We start from the raw sequence: 25,111 nt of genomic DNA, 5'->3' as shown, positions 1-25,111 counted from the left end.
ACATAACACATCATGACTCTGCTTCTCTCCCCTCAAGATGGTGGTCGGGAGGAGGGCTCTTCTTCTTGGCAGGCAGAGGCCTGTTGTTTCTTGCCTGCTTCTCTTCCCTCAAGATTATTGTTCTTCTGTTAAAATGATCCAGGATGACAAATTAAGAAGGGATCCTTTCAAGAACCCCTCATTTTGTTTTGTTTTTGACTTTCATTCCACCAGTCCCACCTGATATGACACAGTGCAACTACTATAGTTTCCAGACACTGGTCCTTCTTCAACATAATACATGCAATCTCTGTGTTCCAAATGACCTTTCAGTCTTGCCATTATGAAATGGCACCCATATGTTGGCCGATGGCCTTACACATCAAGATAACCTGATGCAACGCATGGCATCCATGATTACGATGCCTTACAGAAAAAGCTGCAGTTAGATACCCTCTGTCCTGTCTGAATGAAAGTCCTGAGAAGAGCCTGTCTTCCTCCAGTGACCAGCTATCACTGTGACAACCACCAGAAAGAGAGGGAACAGCAGGGCTTTTAAATCCACCAAAATGTCTTTTGGTCAGAACTTTGTAACCAAGAATCTAAGTGTCTGTGTCTATTATTATTATTATTATTATTATTATTATTATTATGAGCTCTGCCCTCCCAGTTTTCATTTTTATGTTGTACATTTTTTATAAAAATCCTGCAAAGAGGACTATTTCATTTCTAATATTTATATACCATTTTGGGAGGCTTTCTGGGTGAAAAGCAGGATAATAATGCTTTAAATAAATGAATAAAACAATGGAAACACACAGCTGTGTGTACATATACAGTATGTGTCTTCAAGCCACCTGTCAGTGTATGGTGACCCCATGAATTTCCTATGGTTTTCTTTGGTAAGGAATTCTCACATGTGGTTTTTGCCAATTCCTTCCTTTGAAATACAGCCTACAGCACCCAGTACCTGCTAGCCACCTACCATCCAAGTACTAACCAGGGCTGACCCTGTTTGGCTTCCAAGATCAGACTGGATCATGAGCAGGGGGAGATCACTAGTGAAAAGTATGTTAATACAAGAATGTTAAGGAGGTTTATAATTACAGCTGAATATTATTTATTTATTAATTTATGAATATTCATTACCTAATTTGATCAGAAAATTTCAAAGGTGTACATTACAATAATAAATACAATAAACATAAAATTCAAAGTATTATTTACATTATCCATGTAAAATAGATGGCAGGCTGGTCTAAACAGATGGCTTATAAAGTACATCTAGAACTAAAAACACACTGGTAGTTGAAGCATGCTGAATATCTACCTAGTGAAGAGTATTCACAATGTAGCCATGCTTCAGCATGCTGTAGTTGTTTGCGTATTGGACTACGACTCTGGAGACCAGGGTTTGATTCCTGCTCAGCCATGAAACCCACTTGATGACCTTGGGCAAGTCACACTCTCTCAGCCTCAGGGGATGGTAATGACAAACCTCCCCTGAACAAATCTTCTTAAGAAAAGCCCGTGATAGGGTCACCTTAGGGTGGCTAAAAGCCAGAAATAACTTGAAGGCACATTGCACACACAATTGTTTTGCTCATAACAATTGCAAAGCAGAGCTCAGGGAGATGTGGCACCTTCAGGATGACCTCATCAATGGCCTTAAAGATTGAGTGGGACTAAATGAGAGAAAGCAGCAGCATCTCAAGTAGATCAGAACATACAAAAATGCTAATTTAGTTTACCAAAGTCATGTATGGGAAGGAAGATATACAATGATCTTGATTCCTATCAGGCTAAGATGGATTATGGCTGACAGAGACACAAGCCTTTGCTTTTCCTTTAATAGCGAACGTTGTCCACTTTTTACAGAACATGGCCAGGGAGCAGGAAGAAAGGACCTTGCTCCATGTAACCACCACCTCCATTTCTTTCCAAGATGCTCAATGCACTGGAGTTGGGCCAGCCTGGCAGGCGCCTAGGCAGGGCACTAGGGGAAAACCCAAAGGGAGTGGCTTCTCCCCCTAAGGAGGAAAACCTGGCACATATCCCTTGGCACGCATTTTGATTTTAGAGGAGGCTGATGGCAAAGAAACAAATATCGTATAACAAAGCAGTGCAGCAAACATATACTTAGAGTAGCAAAAGCAATCCAGAAATAAGTAAGAGGCCAGGAATGGGAAGGGCAGCCATGAAAGAACTAGGCAAGATCCTAAAATGTACAGATGTGTTATGGCAGCAGAATTCAAAGGCATAACTGTGTTAGTCTGGCAAAATCAGTGTGCAAAGGGATCTCTGAGACTAACTGAAAGACAGAAGGTGGAAGCATGAGCTTTTGTATATTTCTGTCTACTTCCTCAAGTCTACAAGGAAACTAAAATGAGTATCATCCAAGCTATGCCATTCCCAGTCACCCTGTGCGGCTGTGACACCTGGACAGTGAAGAAAACTGATAGGAAGAAAACCAATTTGTTCTCAGTTGTGGTGCTGGAGAAGAGCAGTGGGCCAAGAGACAGACAAATGGGCCCTAGAGCAGATCAAGCCTGACATCTCCCTGGAAGCCAAGAGGATAAGGCTGAGGCTGTCACACTTCGGTCACGTCACAAAAAGGAAAGACTCACTGAAGAACGGCTATGGAAGAAGTGGACAAGATCCCAAAGTGTCAAGATACACAACTGAGCACTAGAGTTAGAACTGTGCAAGCCATCCTATTCCCCATCGACAGATAGGGATGTGAGAGCGGGGCAATGAGCCGGGAAGAGAAGGACATGGACTCACCTGAGATGGGGCTGGAGAAGGCGCTGAGGATGTTGTGGGCAGCCAGAAACAAGAAAGAAATGGGTCCTAGAACAGATCGAAAACGAACTCTCCCTGGAAGCCAAAGCGACTGGATTAAGGCTGTCATACTTTGGGCACATTGTAAGAAGACATGAAGCATGCCTTCCTTTAGACTGTGAAGCTGAGGGCAGGGACCTGTCTAATTTTCCCCAGCAGACAATGAAGGGCCACCAGTGAAGCAGACACTAAGCCTCCTTGGGGATCCTCCCACCCTGAGGCCTTGCCATTCAGCAGCAGAACAGCACACAGGTTAACAGGGAAGCCGCTCCTGACAACCAGGGCCACACAGTGCATGTGTGTATGTCTCTATAGACACACACCCCTCTCTCTTCCACGCCAGCCTTCTCTGAAGATGCTCTAGAAGAAGGCCAGAGAAACCCCCATCTCTCTCTCTCTCCTTCACAATCTGCCAGCTGCTCCCAAAGCTTTTGTGGCAGAAGAGCAGGCAGCCAGGAAGGCAAGGCGGAGGGGGCTGGAGAGGGAGGGCTCCGCAGGGAGCCAGTCCCACAGAGCAGAGCACGGGGAACAGGCAGGGAGTCCCAAGCACACTGCAGGGATACGCTTCAGATGCCTGGGAATCCTGGGAACTGTAGTAGTTTATTGTGGCACCAGCGCTCTCTCTCTCTCTCTCTCTGGAGAGAAGGCCAAATGACTGGCAAAGTTTCGGTGATTAAAAAGATGGTCTGTGTGAATTTACAGCGCTTTATAAATAAAGGTTAATAATCATAATAGTAATAATAACTGGTCTGTCTCCGCAGGGCGTCTTGCGCCTGGGAGATGCAGCCTCGCCCAGGGCCAGGGCTGGACTGGAAGGCGGTGCGGAGCAGCTGCACCAGGAGCAAAGGCGCCAGATCCCGTCCGATCCGGCCTTGGATGGGAGGCCGCCAAGTCAGAGGAAGGAAGGGCCAGAGCCGCCTCCGAGGAGGATTCCTTGCCGACGAAGGTGATGCGGCTCAGCCTCAGGGTCCAGAAGCACCGGCCAGAAAGAGGGAGCCATCTTACCTGCGAAGGGGTCCCGCAGAAAGCCTCTTCCTCACCGCCACGACATAGCGCTCCTCCAAGCCATAGAGATCGCGGGAAAGAGCGGCACCGGGCCGGAAGGAGGACGCTCCAGGGCGGAAGTGACGACCCCTCCCCTTCTCGCTCTCTTCCTTGTTTTGGGCCTGCGCAGAAGAGAAACCGAAGCGCTAAAGGTTGGGTGCGCCGAGAGAGTAAGCAGCAGGGTTGGTTGTCTCTCTTGCCGAAGGCTCCGCAAGAAGGACGGCGAGGTAAGAATGCTGGCGCTAGAGCGCGGGCGCGAGGCTCCTTGGCGGAGGCTGGTCAGAAGGGAAGGGGCGCAGAGCGACGGTTTAGAAAGCGGCCGTGAGTCGTGACGTCACGCTGGTGACGTCGCAGCCTGAGAAGTGGCTCTGGCTTCGCTGCTGTGGATGGCGTGATTCCGCCTTTCCCCGAGGGAAGCAAGGCGGAATACAGAACAAATGTAGCAATACAATAATAAAGACTAAGAAGTCAATCAATCCATAATCTATCATGTCTAATGTAGGAGTATTTGGTCCTGTCCAGAGGAGCCCTGGGCGCAGGGGTCGAAGGCCAGTGCTGCAGCCGCTCCCTGACAAAGCGCAGGCGCTGAGCTCGGTGGTCCGCTCAGCCTGGCACCTTCAGAGGAGGCGGGAAGCAGAGCTGACGCTATTTGATTGTAAGGCTGCCTCAAACACCAAGCACTCCTGGCGGGAGGTCGTGAGGGCACTGGCGAATGAGGGCCCATTCAGCAGCGTGCCAGCGCCCTCAGGCCCCTCCCCACCAAAAGAAAAGAAGGGGGGGGGCTCCACAGTGCCCCAGGGGCAGCCCCAGGCCTACCATGGCCTCGGTCCTGGCATGGCCTAGGCACGCGTGTTTAAAACCCTCCTCAGAGAACCGTGTGGACAAAGCAGACTCGACTGGACAGACCCCAGTTGCTAGGCTTATGTAGGACATGTCTACACAGAACGCTCCCTCGGTTCAAAAAGGGGTTCTGAAGCTTGGTGTGTGTGAGTGCCTGCCTTCAAGGTGACATACAGCAGCCCCATGGACTTTACAGGGCTTTCTTAGGCAAGGGATAGTCAGAGGGGGTCTGATGTTGCCTTTCCCTGAAATACCGGCCGCAGCACCCCTTCTTTTCTGATGGCCTCCCATCCAAGTCCCAACCAGGGCTGCTAAGCTTCCAAAATGAAACAGCATCTGGGGCCCTCAGGGTACTCAGGCCTTTCAAAAGCATGGTACAGGACCTTCTTAAAATGAACAAATCACAAACAAACTGCCCAGTGATTCATATGGAACTTTTATTGCTAGAGAAACAGGAACGGAAGGCGCAGCCCATGCTGCCCTAAGCGTGTCTGAGGCACACAGTGTCAGGCTGCATGGACACTCGATTGGTTGGGTGTTCATGGGGAAATTTGGAACAGGAAATTGTGGGCAACGCTTCTCAACTGTTACAATAGTCGTGTGTATAAAACATAATTCAACAATTTCACCAATCAGCCAATAAACAAAATAATGACATAAATGAGACCAGACTCTCACCCAAAGTGTGTCTGGGTTTTGTTTCTCCACTATCTGTTTATGCAATAATAAGGTAGGCTTTTTAAATCTGTTGATATTCCTGCAGAAACTTGATCATGTCTTTCCTTCTGTTCTGCTAGCTCTGATGATGTTGCGCTGCATAAAATTGAGAGAATATTAACTTTTAACATTACAAACCAAAACGTGGCATGTGATTTCCTGTTGGATACATATGCTCAGGATTGTGTGTTTCTGCGGGGCTAGTCTTTACATTGTTCAATGAATATAATAAGTTGAACCTTTGTGAATGTTCACTCATAATAGTGACTGTATGACATCCATGGTTTTGTGTAAAATGGCCAGGATCTTCTTGGTGTACTATCATGGCATAAGAAATGTTGCTATCAAGTGGTTGCGGTTTCTCAGAGATTGTGTCGGCATGGTCCCTAGTGCAGCCAGTCGTTCTGCAAATGTACACACAACTCTCTTGCACACTTTTGACATGGTAGGTGGGGTTAATCAACTGTGGGGCAATGGGTGGACTGAAGACCATGACACTTGTGTCACACTTGTTTACGCACTATGGAATCAGAGCACCTACACTGGCATGTATTAATGCTACATCCCTAAAAGTGTGTAGGATCATGGCCTGTCTTGCTTGTGTCTTGCCAGCTACAGCTGTTTTATATAATAAAAACAAAAACAGAGCAGTGAAAGATCTCTGCTTAGGAATGATGGTTCTGCAATAGAGAAGATATGATAAACAGCTTAGTCAATAAAGACTGAAGGGTGTGATGACAAAGTCCAGTGGCATGCCACAGCAATTATTGTGCTGTGTGTAAACTCTGTACAAGATACTAGGGAGCATGTGCCATGATGTGGCTTATCATCCAAAGTTTTAGAAGAACAATAGATCTGAATATTTTCCAGTTGTAAATGGCAGGCTTGGTTTTAGGGTCAATCCATAATGAAACCAGTAGCATTGCTGGCTCCTTGGATTCCCTTCCAGGGATTGTAGAATTGGGCTGTAAAAGAGCATAATTATGAGGGCTTTTAGTTCATCATTTCTGGTGATTAATTATCTAGCACAGTGCTCTGCTTTTTGAATATTAAAATGAGTAAGTACAATTTAAGTGTTTCTAAATAGGCCAGTTGATTGTGTGTTTCTAGACAGGACGATTTATTAAGCAAATATAAGAGGGCTAAATTACTGAAGTTTGTTGATTTCAATAGTTTTGTGTTAGGCTGTATTAGATTCTAGATGCTGACTCTTGTTTTATGACATTCATTTGCTCCCTAACCCTAGTACCGCCGCCGTCACGCCACATTTTGCCTGTCTGTAATGGGCCGAAAATAGACATCTGGCTGGTTGTATCTGCAAGCTGGGGTCTGATGACCTTTGAAATCTATTCACATGTTAACATTTTAACATTGTTTTTTCCCCTTAAGATAACTCCTTTGAAATGTTTCCTCAACAATGCATTATTCTTACTACCCCACAACATCATATTTCTTTAGTTGCCCTGGCATATCTTTGAATTGGTTTTAAAAAATTGTGAGTACAGCACCTACAGTGAGAGCCAGCATGGCATAGTGGTTTGATTACGACTCTGTTGGATTATGACTCTGGAGTTCAGTTCCCTGCTCAGCCATAAAACCCACTGGTTGACCTTGAGCAAGTCACATGCTCTCAGCATGGAAAGGCAATGGCAAACCTCCTCTGAACAAATCATGCCAAGAAAAGCTATGATAGAGTTGTCATAGGTTAGAAATGACTGGAAGACACGCAACAACAACAAAAATCTGGAGACCAATTCATAGGTTTGTTCACATGTGGCATAGAAGGGGAAAGAATAATGAAAGTGATTTGAGCAACTGCTTTTCTTAGCTACTGAGTTCCTGTGAGCTCAGATTCAAAGTGCCTGTTAGTAGAACTCTCCTTATAAGGCACTGCCATTTTTGGCTAGTTCTGCAGCCTCCTGCAACTAGCAGAACAGGATGGAGAACTCTCTGTAACTATTCAGTGGCATAGTGATGGTAGTCAACATCAGTATGCAAAAGGATCTTGTAGGGTTTTTAAGATGAACAGCGGCTGCATCCACATTGCAGAAATAATCCAGTTTGACACCACTTTAACTATGTTGGCTCATTGCTATGGAATCTTGGAATTTGGAGTTTGTTTTGGCACCAGAGCTCTCTGACATTCATAGAATCATAGAATCGTAGAGTTGGAAGAGACCACTAGGGCCATCCAGTCCAACCCCCTGCCATGCAGGAAATCCAAATCAAAGCATCCCTGACAGATGGCCATCCAGCCTCTGTTTAAAGACCTCCAAGGAAGGAGACTCTTATCACCCTCCGAGGGAGTGCATTCCACTGTCGAACAGCCCTTACTGTCAGGAAGTTACTCCTAATGTTCAGGTGGAATCTCTTTTCCTGTAGTTTGCATCCATTGTTCCGGGTCCTGTTCTCTGGAGCAGCAGAAAACAAGCTTGCTCCCTCCTCACTATGACATCCCTTCAAGTATTTAAACAGCACTATCATATCACCTCAACCTTCTTTTCTCCAGGCTAAACATCCCCAGCTCCCTAAGTCGTTCCTCATAGGGCATGGTTTCCAGACCCTTCACCATTTTTGTCGCCCTCCTTTGGACACGCTCCAGTTTCTCAATGTCTTTTCTGAATTGTGGCGCCCAGAACTGGACACAATATTCTCGGTGGGGCCTGACCAAAGCAGAATACAGTGGCACTATTACTTCTCTTGATCTAGACACTATACTTTTATTGATGCAGCCTAAAATCGCATTGGCCTTTTTAGCTGCCGCATCACACTGTTGACTCATGTTCAACTTGTGGTCTACTTGGACTCCTAGATCCCTTTCACGCGTAGTTTCATTCAGCCAGGTGTCACCCATCCTATATCTGTGCATTTTATTTTTCCGCCCTAAGTGTAATACCTTACATTGGAGGCTAACTGTCCTACAGAACTACAATTCCCAGAATTCCATACCATTGAGCCATGGCAATTAAAGTGGTGTCAAACTGGATTGTTTCTGCAGTGCAGATGCTGCCTAGGTGAAACACATTCATACAGGTTGAGTCTCCCGTATTGAATTTTGGAATATCTGTATTTGCACATGCATACATAATGAGGTATCTTGGGATGTTAGCACACGTAGGTCCTATATGGTTCCATCCCAAAAATGATTAAAGTGGTGGCATCCCAGAAAAGCAAGCCCATTTGCTATTGGTTATCACACACAGAGCACAACAAGGGGTTAAAAGCACATTAAAGTGGGCCCAATGTGGGTTTGGCTACCAAAAAGAGATAAACAAATCCCATTGACAGTGTAGAAATACCTTTTCTGAGCATGTTCACAACTGTCATTTCCACAAGTGCTCCAGGGAGGGGAGGGGATATGGGAGGGGGAATCCCCCTTGCCACAGAAGCTCCAAAAGGTGTATTGCTTTGCAAACTACAAAACCACACACACACACACACACACACACACACAGGGTCCATAAGCCTGCCTGATTCCAGGCTCTCCTTTTCCAGGGCATGTCCTCCATTGCTTCCTCCTGTTGAGGATGAATTCCAAAATGCCCTCTCTCTGCCTTCTCCCAGCAGTAGCTCTTCCCTTAATTAGTGAAGGAAGCAGCCGGGGAGCCCAAAGAGGGGAGTGTGTGTGTGTGTATCCCTTTACGAGATGAGAGGATTCTCCCTCTTTGGCACAGGAAGGCAAATGAAGGGAAAGGAAGTCATTTGAGGCTTACTTTCCACATGGCTGGCATGACATGAAGGGAGTCAATGCGCAGGCAAAATGGGCATGTAAATCTAGTAGTTTTGCAAATTTACTTATTTCCTGATTGATCTCACATTCACCCTAGATTCTCTTCTGATTGCATGCAGCATCATGTGAAAAGCAGCTGCGAATTTGTCCCTAAACCCTGGATGACCCTGCATTGGCCCCACTTCAAAGATCCATTTTTGACACATGCAATAACGTCCTTGGAGATGGTATTCAAGTCTAAAGACAAAATTCATTTGCATTTCATATACACTTTATACGCATAGCCTAAAGATAACTTTATACATTATTTGTAATATTGTACATGAAACAAAGTTTGTGTACATTGGACTATCAGAAAGGTATTAGTATCTCAGGCACCCGTGAAAAAAGTTTTGGTTTTTGGAGTAATTTGGATTCAGGATAGCAGAGGCTCAATCTTTAGCATAAACTTTCATAGACTGGACCTACTGGCATCTGATGAAGTAGACCCAGTATTCGAAAGCATATGCTACAAACTCCTGTCTCTTAGGCCCTATACAGACAGACCAAAATAAAGCTGCTTCAGGTCACTTTGGAGGGATGGTGTTTTAATGATGCATGTGTCCTAAGAGTCTGGAAGCTGCACCAAAGCTGCACTCAAGTCCTTAGGACTTGAGCGTGGCTTTGGTGTGGCTTCTGGACTCTTAGGACACATGTATCATTTAAACAGCATATCTCCAAAATGACTCGAAGCAGCTTTATTTTGGCCTGTCTGTATCAGGCCATAGTTATACTTAAAAATGCTACAAGACCCCTTTGTCCTCTGTAACAGTGTGAAAAGTGTCATTGGGGATTGGAGAAGAAAGGTTCCAGTAGGACCTTCTGTTGGATTTCAATCCCATTTGCAGAAGAGCCATTGGGATGCGATGCTAGTGGGTTCCACCAGCTTGAGAAAAGAAGCAGAAAAGAAACATGAGGTGACCACAGTCTCATTGCTAATGCATAGACTGGCTTGTGAATATTCACTTGTGAGTATGCTAGGAGCTGTTTCTCTAATTCATTTCAGATCCAGATGGCTGACATGTCACATAATTTCAGTGAGGAGGCCCTTGAGTATATAACTCAAGAGTATTGAATATTGTAATTTAAAAATAATAAATTTTAATAATGTTTATCTTTTTTATTTCAGTCGGATTTTCCATTGATTTGTTTTAAATCATCAGTCAAGATCTTTCATGGTGACCCGCAAAACACAGACTGTTCTGTCAACTTACCTCAGCTGTACAATTCAGTGAGAGAAGACTGCATTATAAGCTTCCATGAAGCTCAGTTGCTGCCTGTTGACTCTCTTTCTTAATACTAGTGTTTTTGCACTAGAAAATGTGGCCCCCAACCTGACAGTTGCATCTGGGTCAAGGTCCCTGACTCTCAACACATCACTGCTGCCCATCTTACAAGTCTTGACAAGATCAGCAGAACCTCAGGATATGATAGTAAAGGAGGGTAACTGGGCTTTCCTTGAATGTAAGCTGAACATTAGCCAACATGACACTGTCTTTTGGTATAATTCAAAATGGCATCTGCTGGAACCTGATGGAGGAGGTAAGTGACACCCATTAGACTAATACTGTAGCAAACCTAGTGAATTGTGTAGTGATCACTTCTATGTCACATTCTCTTGAAAGCATGAACAGGAATCCAGTGTCCCTGGGTATGTCACCCTATTGCTTAAATGTATCCATGTTAAAATGTAATGCAAATCTATTTCAAATTATAATACTGGATTTTGTCTTCAACAAGAACATTGTAGAAATCCTGTATTCCATTGGTTAGAGCACAGGTGGGCAGCTCCTGGGGTATTTGAAGTTATACCCCCCCCCAATACTTTTTAATTTTTTTGCCTCCAAATTGCCCCCCCCCCAAAAAAAAATACACTGTTGGGGAAATTATACCACATAGTTGGCCCTCTTGGGACCCTTTTCCCAACAACTCAACTTCCTGATCCCTTCCTGTTAGGTCCAAAACACACTGCAGAAATAATCCAGTTTGAGACCACCTTAAACACATGGCTCAGTGATAGGGAATCCTGGGAATTAGAGTTTATTGTGGCACCAGAGCTCTCAGATAGAGAACACTAAATGTCTCACAAAACTACAGTTCCCATGATTCCCTAAGCACTACGCCAGGGCAGTTAAAGTGGTCTAAAAGTGGATTATTCCTGCAGTGTGCTTTGGACCTAAGATAACTGCTAGGCAGTAGTAGATTTGCCCCCTCCCCACAAAATATCTAGGGGGAAATTAAGGTCAACTAATATGATGATGATGACGATGACGATGATGGAGGAACTGGGGGGCATACATGGCAAATGGGCCATACCTTCTTCTCCATGCCTAGGATAGACAAAGAAGCATAGGCCAAATAGACTATTATGTACAGCAAGTGGGGGTGGGCAAGCTGGTTTTCCACCTTGGGCTCCACCACTCCCCAAAAATGAATTTGGAAGTGCATATCCAGTGATAAGTCCAGTAGACAGGTCTGTGGAGGATCCTGTGCTTTTTTCTTTCTTTCCTTTTTTTTTTTTTTAAGGAATATTGCCTTTGGGGGGATAAAAAAATTGGCAGAAGCTACAAAAGAGGAGAGAAGGCACACATGACCTGAGTGGCCACCTGTTGCCCAACCTTAACATACAGAAATGGCCTTTTAGTATTCTTATATGCTCCTCTTACAGCAGACTGTTTTCATTCACTGCTATTTTAATTCACATGATAATTGCTTGACTTTTCTCAGGGAGCATGGTTCACCTCAGCAACCCAAACTGATCTTCAGACATAGTATAAGAAAATAAACTAGTTACTGCTGGTAAGAACATCTGAGTAAATACAATCCTAGAAAGTTTTAATTGGCATTAGGCGAACAAGCAAAGTGCAAAAAGTGTGGAGAGAAACAGGGGGGATCCATTGGCTTCTCTGCCACCCCCTTCAGTCTAACTGAAATTTGTGCCTTTCTTTTTCTGGGTTGAAAAGCACATTTCAGAACTTCTGTGAATGTCTTTCCCAGCCATTTAAGACTGAGAGAGGTAACCATTATAGCAACATGCGTTTTGTATCTTGCTATTGTCAAGAATAGACCATTTTTAAATTTCTTGGGAAAGACAGCCATTATATCACTTCACACTGTTCAGTCAGGTTTGCAGGACAGAAAGCTTTACAGCCACGGTGTTCTTTCTCCAGAGAATAATGTAGTGGTAACCCTGATCAAAGCGGGAGACCTGTTCTAGTTATTTTTGCTCTTTAAAATTTAGGTTTCTGTCACATGGACAGAACTCATGGGGAAAGCAGAAGCAAAGAAAGAAAGAAAAACCCTTTCCAGCTGAAATCTGAGTTCCTGGCATTATCTACTGTATCTCTTAAGGAATACAGACATAATGTTCTTCTGGCTATTCACTGAATACTGTATTATGTATACAGATTTATTATACACCAACAGTCAGCCCTCCATATTCACAGATTCTGTATTCACAGATTCAATCAAGCACATTTCAAAAATATTCACACAATTTTTTTTAAAAAAAATAAGCCTTGATTTTGCCATTTTAAATAAGGGGCACCATTTCACTGTGCCATTATGTTTAATGGGGCCTGAGCATCCACGGATTTTGGTGTCCACAGGGAGTTCTGGAACCAACCCCAGCAGATATGAAGAGCCTACTGTACTATTATCTCCAAGTATCCTCCTTTTGTATATTCCTTCAAAAAAATTTTAATATACACATTTATATGTTATTCTGTTGTTGTGTACAAAATATTTATTTATAAATATATTCAGAAACGGCCAATATTTTCAGAAGGATAAACAGCAAAAATATAAATAGTATCATTCCAGTGGGAGGGGGGAATACATAGTAATTTTCGGCCAACTTCTTCATGTGATTTACTTTTGTTCCAGTGTATCAAAAAGAGCAAATGTAAATACTGGTGCAAATGTTTGTCTATGTACTTCTAATATAGGGGTCGGCAACCTCCGGCCCGCGGGCCAGATGCGGCCCGCGGAGGCCGTTGGATCGGCCCCCGCTGCAGTCGCGGCTTTTTGCCGCTCTGGATGCCGCCATTTTTTCATCCAAAATGGCAGGGAAGTCTCGCGCGACCTTCTCTGAGGTTGCACGAGACTTCGCCGCCATTTTGGGTGAAAAAATGGCGGTGCCCAGAGGCGAAGTCTCGCACAACCACAGAAAAGGTCGCGCGAGACTTCGGCCTCCAGGAGGCCCGCTGCAGCCGCCGGAGCCCTCAAATAGGGCTCCGACGGCGGCAGCGGGCCTCTGGGAGGCCCGGTGCCGTCGCTGGCACCGGTGGGTGGGCTGCCAGAACCAAGGAGCCTCACTGTAGCGAGGTCTCCTTGGCCCTGGCCGGCTCTCTCTGCCGGCGGGAGGGCTGCCAGAGCCAAGAAACCTCGCTGCAGCGAGGTCTCCTTGGCCCTGGCCGGCTCTCTCCAGGCAGGGAAGGAAGGGGTGGGGGAGGAGGAGGAAGGAAGGAGGAAGAGGAGGAGGAGGGAGGAAGGAAGGAGGAAGAGGAGGAGGGAGGGAGGAAGAGAAGCAGGGAGGAAGAAGAGGAGGAGGAGGGAGAAAGAAGAGGAGGAAGGAGGAAAAGAAGGAGGAAGAAAGGGGAGGGAGGAAGGAGGAGGAGTGCATTTCTGTGTATTTTCAGTGCATTTAATGCTAAAAGGTCTGCTGTAACAATGATAGTGGTGGTGGTGGTCGTGGTGGTGGTGATGATGATGAGTAAGCTTGAGAGCCATGCAACTACTGTTTCTGAAGCTGAGAAAGTGTCACCTTCCAAAGTGTGTTTTGTGTGCTTTTAATGCTAACAAGTCTCCCTTGCTTTGACAATGATAGTGTGGTGATGGTGATGATGATGAGTGAGCTTGAGAGCCATGCAACTACTGTTTCTGAAGCTGAGAAAGTGTCACCTTCCAAAGTGTGTTTTGTGTGCTTTTAATGCTAACGAGTCTCCCTTGCTTTGACAATGATAGTGTGGTGATGGTGATGATGATGAGTGAGCTTGAGAGGCAGGCAACTACTGTTTCTGAAGCCGAGAGAGTGTCATCTTCCAAAGTGTGAAATGCACAAATGTGCTGTTGTGTGTGTTTTGGAATGCAGGTTGGGGGTGTTTGTCCAGAAAGGGCACACGCCTCCTCCTCCTTGCGGGGCTTCGGTGGAGGCTCTGCCCCTGGAGGGTGGAAGCTCCACCCCCAGCATGCAGCCCCGCCCCCGGAGGGTGGAAGCGCCACCCCTCGGCTTCAGCCCCCCCGACTTGTCTGAGGGACAGCAACCCGGCCCCTGGCTCCAAAAGGTTGCCTACCCCTGTTCTAATAGGTCCAGTTATATGATAATAACATTTCATGTTTGTGTGTTTTTAATTGTATTTTGTATTTTCATGTGGAAGGCCATTGAGAAGAGGTGGGAAAGAAATTTTTCATCATCATCATCATCCTTCTGTTTATCAGTACTGTACAGTTAAAGAATTTATATCCTGCTTCCCAGGACAATAGCCTCTGCAGAGTGGCTCATAATAAACATACGAAATAAGTTAATTGAAGATAGCACCATTAAACCAGTCTGGTCCAGATCAGCAATGAATACAGAAAAATATAAGTTTTAAAACTCCAAACTAGCATCATGAATTAAATTAAAATGAAAAGGTTTCCAAAGCCCATTTAAAAACAGGCTTTAAAGAGAGGACCAAACACAGATCCTTTGGATGGGAGTTGCACAAAGAGACTGTCACAGAGAAATCTTTCCGTCTTGCCTTCATGAGTTACAGTAAAGTCAGCATAAATTGCAACTGTTACATTGAAATCTCTTTTGTATTTGTGTCTTTAGGTGGAAGATGGTTGACCTCTGACAGTGCCCTTAATATCACTAGTGTAACTTTTGGTGACAGGGGACGTTACACATGTGTTGCCACTAATGGAAATGGCACGTCTTATTACTCTCTCACCCTCAGAGTGGTCTCTACCTCTGGGGACATGGGCATTTACTACATGATTGTCTGCCTGGTTGCCTTTACTATTATTATGATCTTAAATATAACACGTTTGTGCATGATGAGCAGTCACCTCCGCAAGACAGAGAAGGCCATCAATGAGTTCTTCAGAACAGAAGGTGCTGAGAAATTGCAGAAGGCTTTTGAAATAGCCAAACGGATTCCTATCATTACTTCTGCCAAAACACTAGAGCTGGCCAAAGTAACACAATTTAAGACAATGGAATTTGCTCGGTATATTGAAGAGCTTGCTCGAAGTATCCCTCTTCCACCACTGATCCTTAACTGTAGGGCCTTCATGGAAGAGATCTTTGAAGCAGTGCACATCGATGACCCTGATGAAGTGGGAGAGGGAGTAAAACAGACCCAGGCCCTTGATGCCCAAGAGAGACTCTATCCCTTAAACCCAGAAATCAAGCGGAGCAATTCACCAGCAGGGGATTCGGATGATGGTTCTGTGAATGACCATGGCAAAGAAATAGCCGTTGAGGTATCTGTCCACCTTCAGTCAGAAGTCCAGAGCATTGACACCGTTTCCCGTGACAGCATCCCTTCCATACCTTCTGAAGATGATGCATCCACTGAATCTAAATAAAGCACCAGGAATAAAGGCTGCGTCAGATTTTGTTCCAGCTGAGGGACATGGAAAAGCAAAAATGCAACTGTAGTCACAAATGCACAAAACTCTGTTTTTAACTCCTCAAGGGACTATAAGATGCCCAAACAGCAAACATGGATTTTTTTCTTTGTATATATCAGAGTTCACTATCCATTTTGAAAAAACTTAGATGAAGCTCTTTTAGCAGGGATTAGATTATACATATTATTAGAAGTATTTTACAGAAGTGAAACCCTCTTCCAGTTGGTGATACTTAAAAACAAAAAGAGTACACTGACTTGAACTGTTTTTGTCACATCTACAGGGAAGCCGTGATGAATTCATGATGTTTGCTGGCATTTGCAAGGCCAAAGAAGATTTCAGCGTATCTGAACTTGTAAGATGTATGATAAATTATAATAAAGGCTATAGCAAGCGTATGGGATTAATAATTTTAAAACTATGTCAGTAAGAGAGAAAATAACAAGAGCTGTCAGTTTTCCATAGAATGTAGACTAATGCAATCCTTGAACTGGAAAATGGAGAATTGCAGCCACAAGCTGGTTATTTAAACATGCTGCCAAGTAGTTCAACAGAGGGCCTTTTTTTCATTTTTCAAGTAAACCTCAACCTACCAGCATTATAAGTATTCTATTTCCTCTAGATTTACAGTGCTGAAATGCCAGAATGCTCTGTGGCCATCAGCACTGTTGTGACAAAGACAACGGCAGCTTAAATGAGAGTTCTGATCTCAAGGTGTCTATAGCAAACTCATGCACTGAAAAGAAAGAAATATCCTTTTCCCAGACAGTGTGTTTGTAAACAATATTAAAGAGAGAGGCAGGTGTATAGAGCCAACATCACTAGTCATTATCACAAAAGACTTCCTAATATGTGTTTGTGTTTAATGAAAAGGAGCTGATGAAGTTTTATCTTGGAGAATGGCTTTGATGCAAGAGATGTACAATGGGAAAAGCAAATTGTAAGTACTGGCTACGCACAAACATCTACCATGTAACATCTTTTTTGGCCTTTAAGTCTGGTGTGGGCTGCAAAGAGCAGATTACTAGACTGAATGATGCTCAATTGTCTCATTGTGGGCAGCTGGAATACAACAGATTGTACCTCACATGTGGGGGTTTATACTTAAATGCTATCCCATGTTTTAAAATAGAAAAAAAAACCAGATTCAGCAGGAAAATTCTATCCTGGTCCATTGTTGGCTAATCTGGGTTGTTGTTTGCCTAGATTTGTCAGTGCTGGTTTTTTAACTGATTCATAGCCTACATTTCTCCCAGTTATGGGGCTCAAGGCTGTTGACAAAAATGAAAACCTATACAAAAGTATACAAAAATTAAAATACAATTATACTGTCTATTTTTTAAAGTCTTTATTAAACAATTTAAAAATCCATCCATTAAGAAGTAGCAAACCTAAATACCCTAAAGGCACATGATCCTGTCTGATGTTGACAGCTAAGCAGGATGAGGCCTGGTTAGTACTTGTACAGGAGATCAGGTGCTATAGGCTAAATTCAAAAGGAAGCAATGGCAGACCACCTCTGAATAAGCTCAAGAATAGGATTGCCATATGTTGGAGGTGAAGGCACATAACAAAAGCATGGACAGTAGAGCACATTATTAAAAGCTTCCCCCCCCCCCCAGCAGGCAGTTCCCAAAATCCGGTCAAAACAACGTGCCAGTACAGACAGGCCAAAATAAAGCTGCTTCAGGTCACTTTGGAGGTATGCTGTTTAAATGATGTATGTGTCTTTAGAGGCCAGAAGCTGCACCTAAAGACTGGAACACAGCTTTGGTGTGGCTTCTGGCTTCTTAAGATGCATGTGTCATTTAAACAGCATACGTCCAAAGTGACCCAAAGCAGCTTTATTTTGGCCTGTCTGTATGGGCCCAAAGACACTTTATTTGCCACCAGGAGAATACAAAGGATAGAGCCAGTCTAGCCCCTCAGTAGGGAATTCTACATCTTTTTAACATAAGTGATTCTTCCAAAATTAGATTCTCCCACTTTGCATGCTGAAATGGTATAGTCTGTTGTACCACTGCATTCTGCTCCATATAGACTAAACACTATTCAGCATGTTATTGGCATATGACAGCATGCAAGTCTGTCACCATACAGCTGCATTTGTCAATGTAGTGGTACAGTAACTGTCTCCAGTGGTGCTAATTGGGCCAGTTTATGTCAAGTAGAATTGGTAAATGGGCTGGCTCAGGTGCTGTGCAGACAGCCCCTAAGGGGTGGCCTCCAGCCGCCCCTTTTACAGCCAGATCAGGGCCACGGCAATTGCATGCTGTGGCCCCAATCTGGCCTTTGTAGGTTGCTCCTTTTTGCGCTTTGCAAAGGGCGTGATAGCTGCAGCACCGCAGCTTTACAGTGCTGCATCATGCGGACGCAGCACCAGAGGAGTGCCATTGCACTGGGTTGAGTGGTGCGCAATGTCATGCTGCCCTTGGCGCAGAATCTGAGCATGCATCATGTGGATGCTACACATCCCGACTACCCCCAAGACGCCCTTTAAGGTTGGTCTGCACAGGGCCTCAGTAAAAGATTACAAAATTCACTCTTGATTTCATTCTTAAGAAGGATGTCGCTGTCTGTATGTAGCCCACGACTGCCGTACTTTCATATGGGCAAAGGTTAGAGCAATGTAAAACCAATTTTATGACATGAATGTATCTACTTGATGTTACTCCCAAGACTCCTAGTAAGTCAAAGTAGACTCCTGCTTTTACTGTTTGGTGCTGCTCTATTGTACATGTTCAAAGTGTATCACTTTATTTGCATTTTATGTTCAGTTTAGATTAAATATATATAAGGTTTTTCTGTACTCTGCAAATTACTTTTTTCAGATTACTAAAACAAAGCCATAACTTCAACAGGTTGTCAGCAAGAGCACCACTTAATTTCCCACAATTCTTCCTATGCCATTTTATTTATGAAGTCTCATACGAGCTCCAGTCACTGAAGGAGAATAAGCACAGTTTTCAAGCAGGTTAATGTTATATTTATAGTAGTAGAAGTGGATGACAAATAGCAACCATAATGATACCTCGGAGATTGGAGGCTTTGGCAGTGACATCCTGCTGTGTAACAGATAATTTGAGTAAGTAATATGCAGCTGATAGTAGCTTGCATGAAGAAATTTATGTATCTCTATTTTACATAAAATAGAGATGGTATTAAAAATAGTGATAACATGGCGGAGAGAGCTACTTCCATAAGACTATGTGCTGCATATTTCTCAGAAACTAGGATTGCTACCTTCTAACCCTGAGATATTGCATTCTGCTTTAACTACTACAGGCAGTAAAACATACAGAAACGGTAACTTATGGCTAATTCTCCTAAACGCTATTACTGCTTGTTGTGATTCCCACTTGGAGCATATGGCCTACTGCTGTACCAGTTCAAGATATGCATGACCAAGGTCATGCATAATGTCTTAATAGCACAGATTTTTTTCCAAACAGGCACTTTCTATGCAGTTTTCTTCCTACAGTGCACCTCGTATCTCTGCCGTTAAGAAAGAAACTGTATGTTAGAAAAATAGAAACTGCATACCTCTTGAGTATCCCTTATCCAGGATTCCAAAATTTGAAATATTCCAAATTCAAAAATTGTCCACATGCATGGCTGAGATAGTGACACTTTTGCTTTCTGATGGTCCAGTGTTCTCAAATTTAGTTTCATGCTCAAAATTATTAAAAATATTATGTATAAACTTACTTTGAGATTGTGCATATAAGGTGTGTACAAAACAAAAATGAATTTCATGTTTAGACTTGAGGCCATGTCCAAGATACTGCAAAAATCTTTTAAAAAATCTAAAAAAAAAATCCAAAACAATTCTGGCTCCAAGCATTTTTTTATAAGGGAGATTCACTTGTGTTAACTAATCTAGTAGCACTGAATGAGAGAAAGTTATTTTGGTGATCCTAGCAGCTAAATATACTTACATTTTTAAAAAAATCATGGATCAGCAGCGCAAGCAGGATAATTTCAGGGATCTCATTCCTGTAATGGATTCTGCATCTGTTAGATGAAGAAAACTGCAACAGAGTATTAGTATGACTGCATTGTGGGGGATGCTACCATGCTGATTTTGCACAGTAAATATTTATCAGTAGCTTCATTGAGTTAATTATTTCAATATTTAATCATACACTTTGCAGTCTTGTACTGAGATAAAATGACACCTAATATTTTCTGAGAATATAGATTCTTCTAATGTTAGAAACAGAGAGTTTGAATGTTTTGAATTATATGAATTTATGTCCTCAGTTATAATATACAGTAGCAAATTCTTCAGGGCAGTTAACTTTTTAATGCTTGGCATAGCAATAGTGACAGCTCTGATTGCTGAGTTGGTCTATAGGCCAAAGCACATTAGATTATCATTAAGTGTCCTTATGGACCTTGAAGGTTGTGTGTCTACAAAATGCGGTATTATGTGGTTAATACTGAGACTTAACTAGTAAGCATAGGTTTCTTTTATGGTGCTACCAACCCAGCAGACTTAAGATACCACTGAATGACATTTCCATAGAAAAGCCACTGAATGGCTATCAGATAATCAGATGACATTGCAACCAGGCATGACATTTGAGCCGGACAATTAAACACCTTCTGTTTTTGTTCTCGTGTATGTAAAATGTATATTCAGGTATGTCTTTCTAAAATACACTGGTAATATATTGAAGAGACTTTCGGACAGAAATTAATCCAGGAAATAAATGCAGGCATCTTCTGGAGTCTGGTAACAATCCCCAATTCCAGTGGACCATGTGTGTTTGCTCCTAGGATAAGTTCTGTTATGTTTTTTAATGTCATCTAGATTCTTTTGTAAATAATATGCATTTGTGGCATGCATTAGATATTAAATGCTGTCTTGTGTACAGTCATTGCAACAAAAGCTGATATTGAAACACACAGTATCTATTCAAGGTGTAGGTTAAAAATAAATTAACAAAAGTGAAAGCATGGTTAAAATGTTGTGCAGCCTGAATAGTTTTCTGCTAGTGTAAAATCTTGTAACACTATTAATTTGCTGTACTTCAAAAAGATTGGTGATGTTTGCAGTTATCCGATGCAGTTAAGTAAAAGATGATGTGAGATTACTTAAATCAACATTGCTATTTCTGTAACGGATAAAAGGACATAATTCCATCCATTGAGGTGCCCTCTCACCCACAAGAGATGGGCACCTGTTGTCTTTTTAAATTAATGTTGCCAGTCAATCACAACTTTTTGAGCTAGTTTCTGTAGCCTCTGACTTCCCTAGATATCCGTAAAAATCTGCTTTAACTGAACTACTGTTTAAAACGTCAAATAACGCTGGTGTTTGTAATGTTAGTTTTCTGTAATAGTGTAGGCTTTCATACTTTCATACAAAAATAAGGTGCTGTGCTTTTTTTCAGAATAAAATACATTATCATAAGCCTTGACTGTGTTTTCAGTTTTACATTTCTTCCTGTCAGAAAATGGCAGACAAATGAGCTATCCAATAACTAAACAATTGCCGTTAACCATTGCCAGCAGACCTTTCCTGGGATCAGAGAAAGTGTGGTACTTGAGTGTCAGCCCATATAATATTTTTATGTGCATTTAAGGCTCTGTGGCCATCTGTAACAATTCATCTCAGATCCAGAAACAATTTGCTGTAGAATCAGTAAGATTGTGTTCCAGCACAAATTGCCCATTGCCATTTGTCTTGATTTGCTGAGCATATGTAAGTCCCTTTCTTCTTTTTCATGAAACTCTGTCCTGTGACAGAAAATGATGGATTTCAAAAAAGTAAATAGAGAATGGACTCTCAGAAAGCCTATACATCTGCAGAAGAAAGGACAGGGGAACAAGAGAACAATTCATTGACTTCTGGATAGGCTGCAGATGTTTGGCCAATTGAAATAAGTTTCACAAAGAATTCCTTGAAGGGAAAGTGAGACAACATGTCTAACTGAGATCAATTGGTGTTCATAATATGATATTTAGTCTATTAGATATATGGAACTCTCATTTCATTGGTTGTTGAGAAGAGGAAACAGGAAGAAATAGTGCCCATGGCCTTGTTCTTGGCATACCCTATTATCTGCAGATAGGTGGAGAACATTTATGCGCAAACACTTGATTTCTTCCCCCTGTTTATAATATAATTGCACTTCAAATTATGCAGCAGTGTCCTGGAACAAACTAGCAAAGGAAATTAAATATAAATACCCAGCTGTAAAAATCATAGTTACAACATTTCTTTAGAAACTATTTCAGTATAGCAATTAATGTAGATTCATCTTTGTTATACCAAATAAACAATTGATCGAGTGTGTACAGCCAGCCTTCCTTATCCACAGACTTTTTATCCATGGATTCAGGCATCCACAGCTTGAAAATATTTTCTAAAAATATAAATTCTAAGACTCAAACCTTGATTTTGCCATATTATATAAGTGACACTATTTTACTTTGCCATTGTATTTAATGGGATTTGAGCATCCATGGATTTTGGTATCCATGGGGGATCCTGAAACCAAATCTCAGTGTATACCAAAGGCCCACTGTAGTTTTTTCTGACCACCCAAATATACAATCCTAACCACACTGTACTAATTTAAATCAGTCCTCTGTATTAACAGCAAAACGTTATTTCAGAAACTGGACGTTAACAGTAAAACAACTACCATCATCCACTAACACAAGCATAAAATAATGCCCTGCCCTATACTTTCACAACTTTACCTTGATTTATTTACAAATTAAAACATCACCTTCACCCCACCTTATGTGTCCATCCCTATTTACACTTTTGCTTTTGTCTATATCTTTCTTTTCTCATTAAATTGCCCTGAGAAAATCCTCCTTTGCATTCTGTGATTTCCTCAACCAGGCAATTATCTTTTCTTGAACCAATAATATTCTTTGATCCACCATTATGATTCCCATCACTTAACCAACCCCACGTATACACATACACCTTACTAGATACAGACTCTAATATATCACTTAAAATAAATGAACATTTTTTACACTACAACAACTAAGATAACATCAAAGCATATCCCATGGCAATACCAGATTCTTACAAGATCTCTTAATTTTTTTTCTATTAATCAATTCAAGTTGATCGACTTGAACTCAAGTCACTTCAGTGACACACTGATTTGACTCACAACTTGTGCATTTTTAGCAAATGACTTACTGGCCTTCAGTAACATAATGCATTCATCTAGAAATGTTATGGAACAGAAAACGGTGCTCCTCCTTTGAACAACACTTCCATCTCACTGCTTTTCGTGTACAGATCACGTGACAGAAGTGGTACTTTATGTTTGCCCTACAGGAAGCCCCTGCTTATCTGACAGGTCAGAGACTTGAGACCCTGTCAGAACATGAGACTGGTTGAAAAGTAGGACCCAGGGTTTTTTGTTTTGTTTTTTAAGGCTTGAAAATGCATTTTGGCATTTGCATGCTAAAAAAAAAAGACTGGATTTCATGACTGCAAAAAAAAAAAAAAAACCCTTCAGTTACTATTATAAAATGCTTCCTGGGCCATAACAACCTCTTCCCCAGCTTCCTAATAAGGAGTATGTTAGGAAAGTTCATGGCATCATTCACTTAGAGCTGCAGGCAAGACTCCCTCCCCCAGATCACAGGGCACAGGGAAAGACCAAACGTGTGTTAGGTATGGGCTTGTGATGGAAGGATCCTTCTAAAGCTTTTTATTAGGAGCAACAGAAAAACCTCACCCCCAGAGCACAGGGCTCACACCATATGCATTTGCTATTCCCCTCCAAGATATATGGCTTGCACTCTTGTAGGTGAATCTTGCCTGCTACTTGAAGTGCCATGATGCCATGGACTTTGCTCCTGGTGGCAGGGTTGACAGTCACGATACAAACACAGCTCTCTGCACTGACATGTTGATCCCCTCAGCAGCCATAGTTCTCAGAAAATAAACCCATCCCTCTGAGTGCATGTGCAACCAATGCCAACCCATTTTGTACAATAAAGGTAAAGGTTTCCCCTTTGACATAATTGTCAAGTCCAGCTGCAGGGGGCAGCGCTCATCTCTGTACTAAGCAGAGGGAGGCAGCATTGACAGAGACAACTCCATGGTCATCTGGCCAGCATGACTAAATGCTGAGGCACACTGAACTCTGTTACCTTCCCACCAAAGTGGTACCTATTTATCTATATGCACTTTTACATGTTTTTGAAGTGCAAGGTTGGCATCTTAACCGCTGAGCCACTGCATCCCATCTCATATAGTACAAGTGCAGTCACCCTTCCACTTTTGCAGGACTCCTGCAAAAGTGGAAAAACCGTGAATCTGTTAGCCTTCTCCAACGTGAATGATCAAGAGTCCTCTCATCAAGAGCACTACCCATAGCTCTCTGCAACTTTGAAACACATAGGCCCGATATAAATGGGCACCCTAGGACGGACTCAGTCCGTGCTAGAGTTAGAAAGGGGCATCTCTTCCAGACGCCCCTAACCCTAGCACAGACTGAGTCCGTAACAAATGGCGGCGGCTGTTCCACACAGCCGCCGCCATCTTCACGTAACAGACGCTCTGCATCCGCACGTCGCGCCCTGAAAATGACGCTGCGAGTGCGTGACTAACATCTCATGGTGTCTCTTCCAGGGAGCAAGAAGGAGCGCGATTTTCACGCTCCTTCTTGGCAGCGTCCGGGAACCACGCTGTTTGGCTGCTGCGGTTCCCGGACTCTGCAACTGGCAGCAGCACGAGACGGCCCCTTCTGGGCCGTCTATAATGCGCCATAGCCTCCCTCACATTTCCAAAGTGCTTTGGCTTTCAATCGGATGGAGCTCTGGTGGCGCAGCGGTTAAATGCCTGTACTGCAGCCATTCACTCGAAACCACAAGGTTGCGAGTTCAAGACCAACAAAAGGGCTCAAGCTCGACTCAGGCTTGCATCCTTCCGAGGTCGCTAAAATGAGTACCCTGACTGTTGGGGGCAAATTAGCTTACTTGCTAATTAGCTTACTTGCTGTTCACCGCTATGATCTTTGGAATAGTGGTATATAAATAAAACAAATTATTATTATTAATTATTAGCAGCCATGGCTGCAAAGGTTCTCTCCTCTTCCGCCTCCCTCCCGGCCAGACAAAAGCACCACTGTATCTTTCCCACTTTGACAAACTTTGCATTCTTCTCATTTCCAAAGTATTTCCACTCTGTTAGGTAGCTTTGTATTTGTAATGTGACCTGCAAGCATATCTTCCAGGTGGGTGAGATAGGCTAGGGCAGTGCTAGTGGCACTCAGAGCCCTCTCTGTGGGCACACATGCTGTTGCCCTAGCACAG

At 43.0% G+C, this 25,111-nt stretch overlaps 2 protein-coding genes across 4 annotated transcripts in view; one reads left to right on the top strand and one right to left on the bottom strand.

Moving 5' to 3' along the window:
- Positions 1-4,087, bottom strand: part of FAM114A2 (family with sequence similarity 114 member A2) — a 28,511-nt gene extending 24,424 nt beyond the window's left edge. The window contains exon 1 of the mRNA XM_089528068.1: positions 3,826-4,087. The gene's annotated coding sequence lies outside the window, so the exon portion shown is untranslated. The remainder of the gene's footprint in view (positions 1-3,825) is intronic.
- Positions 4,003-25,111, top strand: part of MFAP3 (microfibril associated protein 3) — a 36,424-nt gene continuing 15,315 nt past the window's right edge. Inside the window, exons 1-5 of one of the 3 annotated variants that reach the window (XM_089528092.1) lie at positions 4,003-4,091; positions 10,320-10,732; positions 15,006-15,658; positions 16,092-16,163; positions 16,682-16,748. In XM_089528092.1, coding sequence (XP_089384218.1) covers positions 10,450-10,732; positions 15,006-15,658; positions 16,092-16,163; positions 16,682-16,717 — 1,044 coding nt within the window. In that variant the 5' untranslated portion in view covers positions 4,003-4,091; positions 10,320-10,449 and the 3' untranslated portion in view covers positions 16,718-16,748. Of the gene's footprint in view, positions 4,092-10,319; positions 10,733-15,005; positions 21,228-25,111 lie in introns of those variants that run through there. The other 2 variants (XM_089528082.1, XM_089528101.1) reach the window with 2 other exon arrangements.

This window comes from Sceloporus occidentalis, unplaced genomic scaffold (assembly GCF_023333645.1).
Source record: "Sceloporus occidentalis isolate IW3139 unplaced genomic scaffold, rSceOcc1.0.p SCAF_1, whole genome shotgun sequence".
NCBI lineage: Eukaryota > Metazoa > Chordata > Lepidosauria > Squamata > Phrynosomatidae > Sceloporus > Sceloporus occidentalis.
This window is presented reverse-complemented; position numbering and strand designations above follow the sequence as displayed.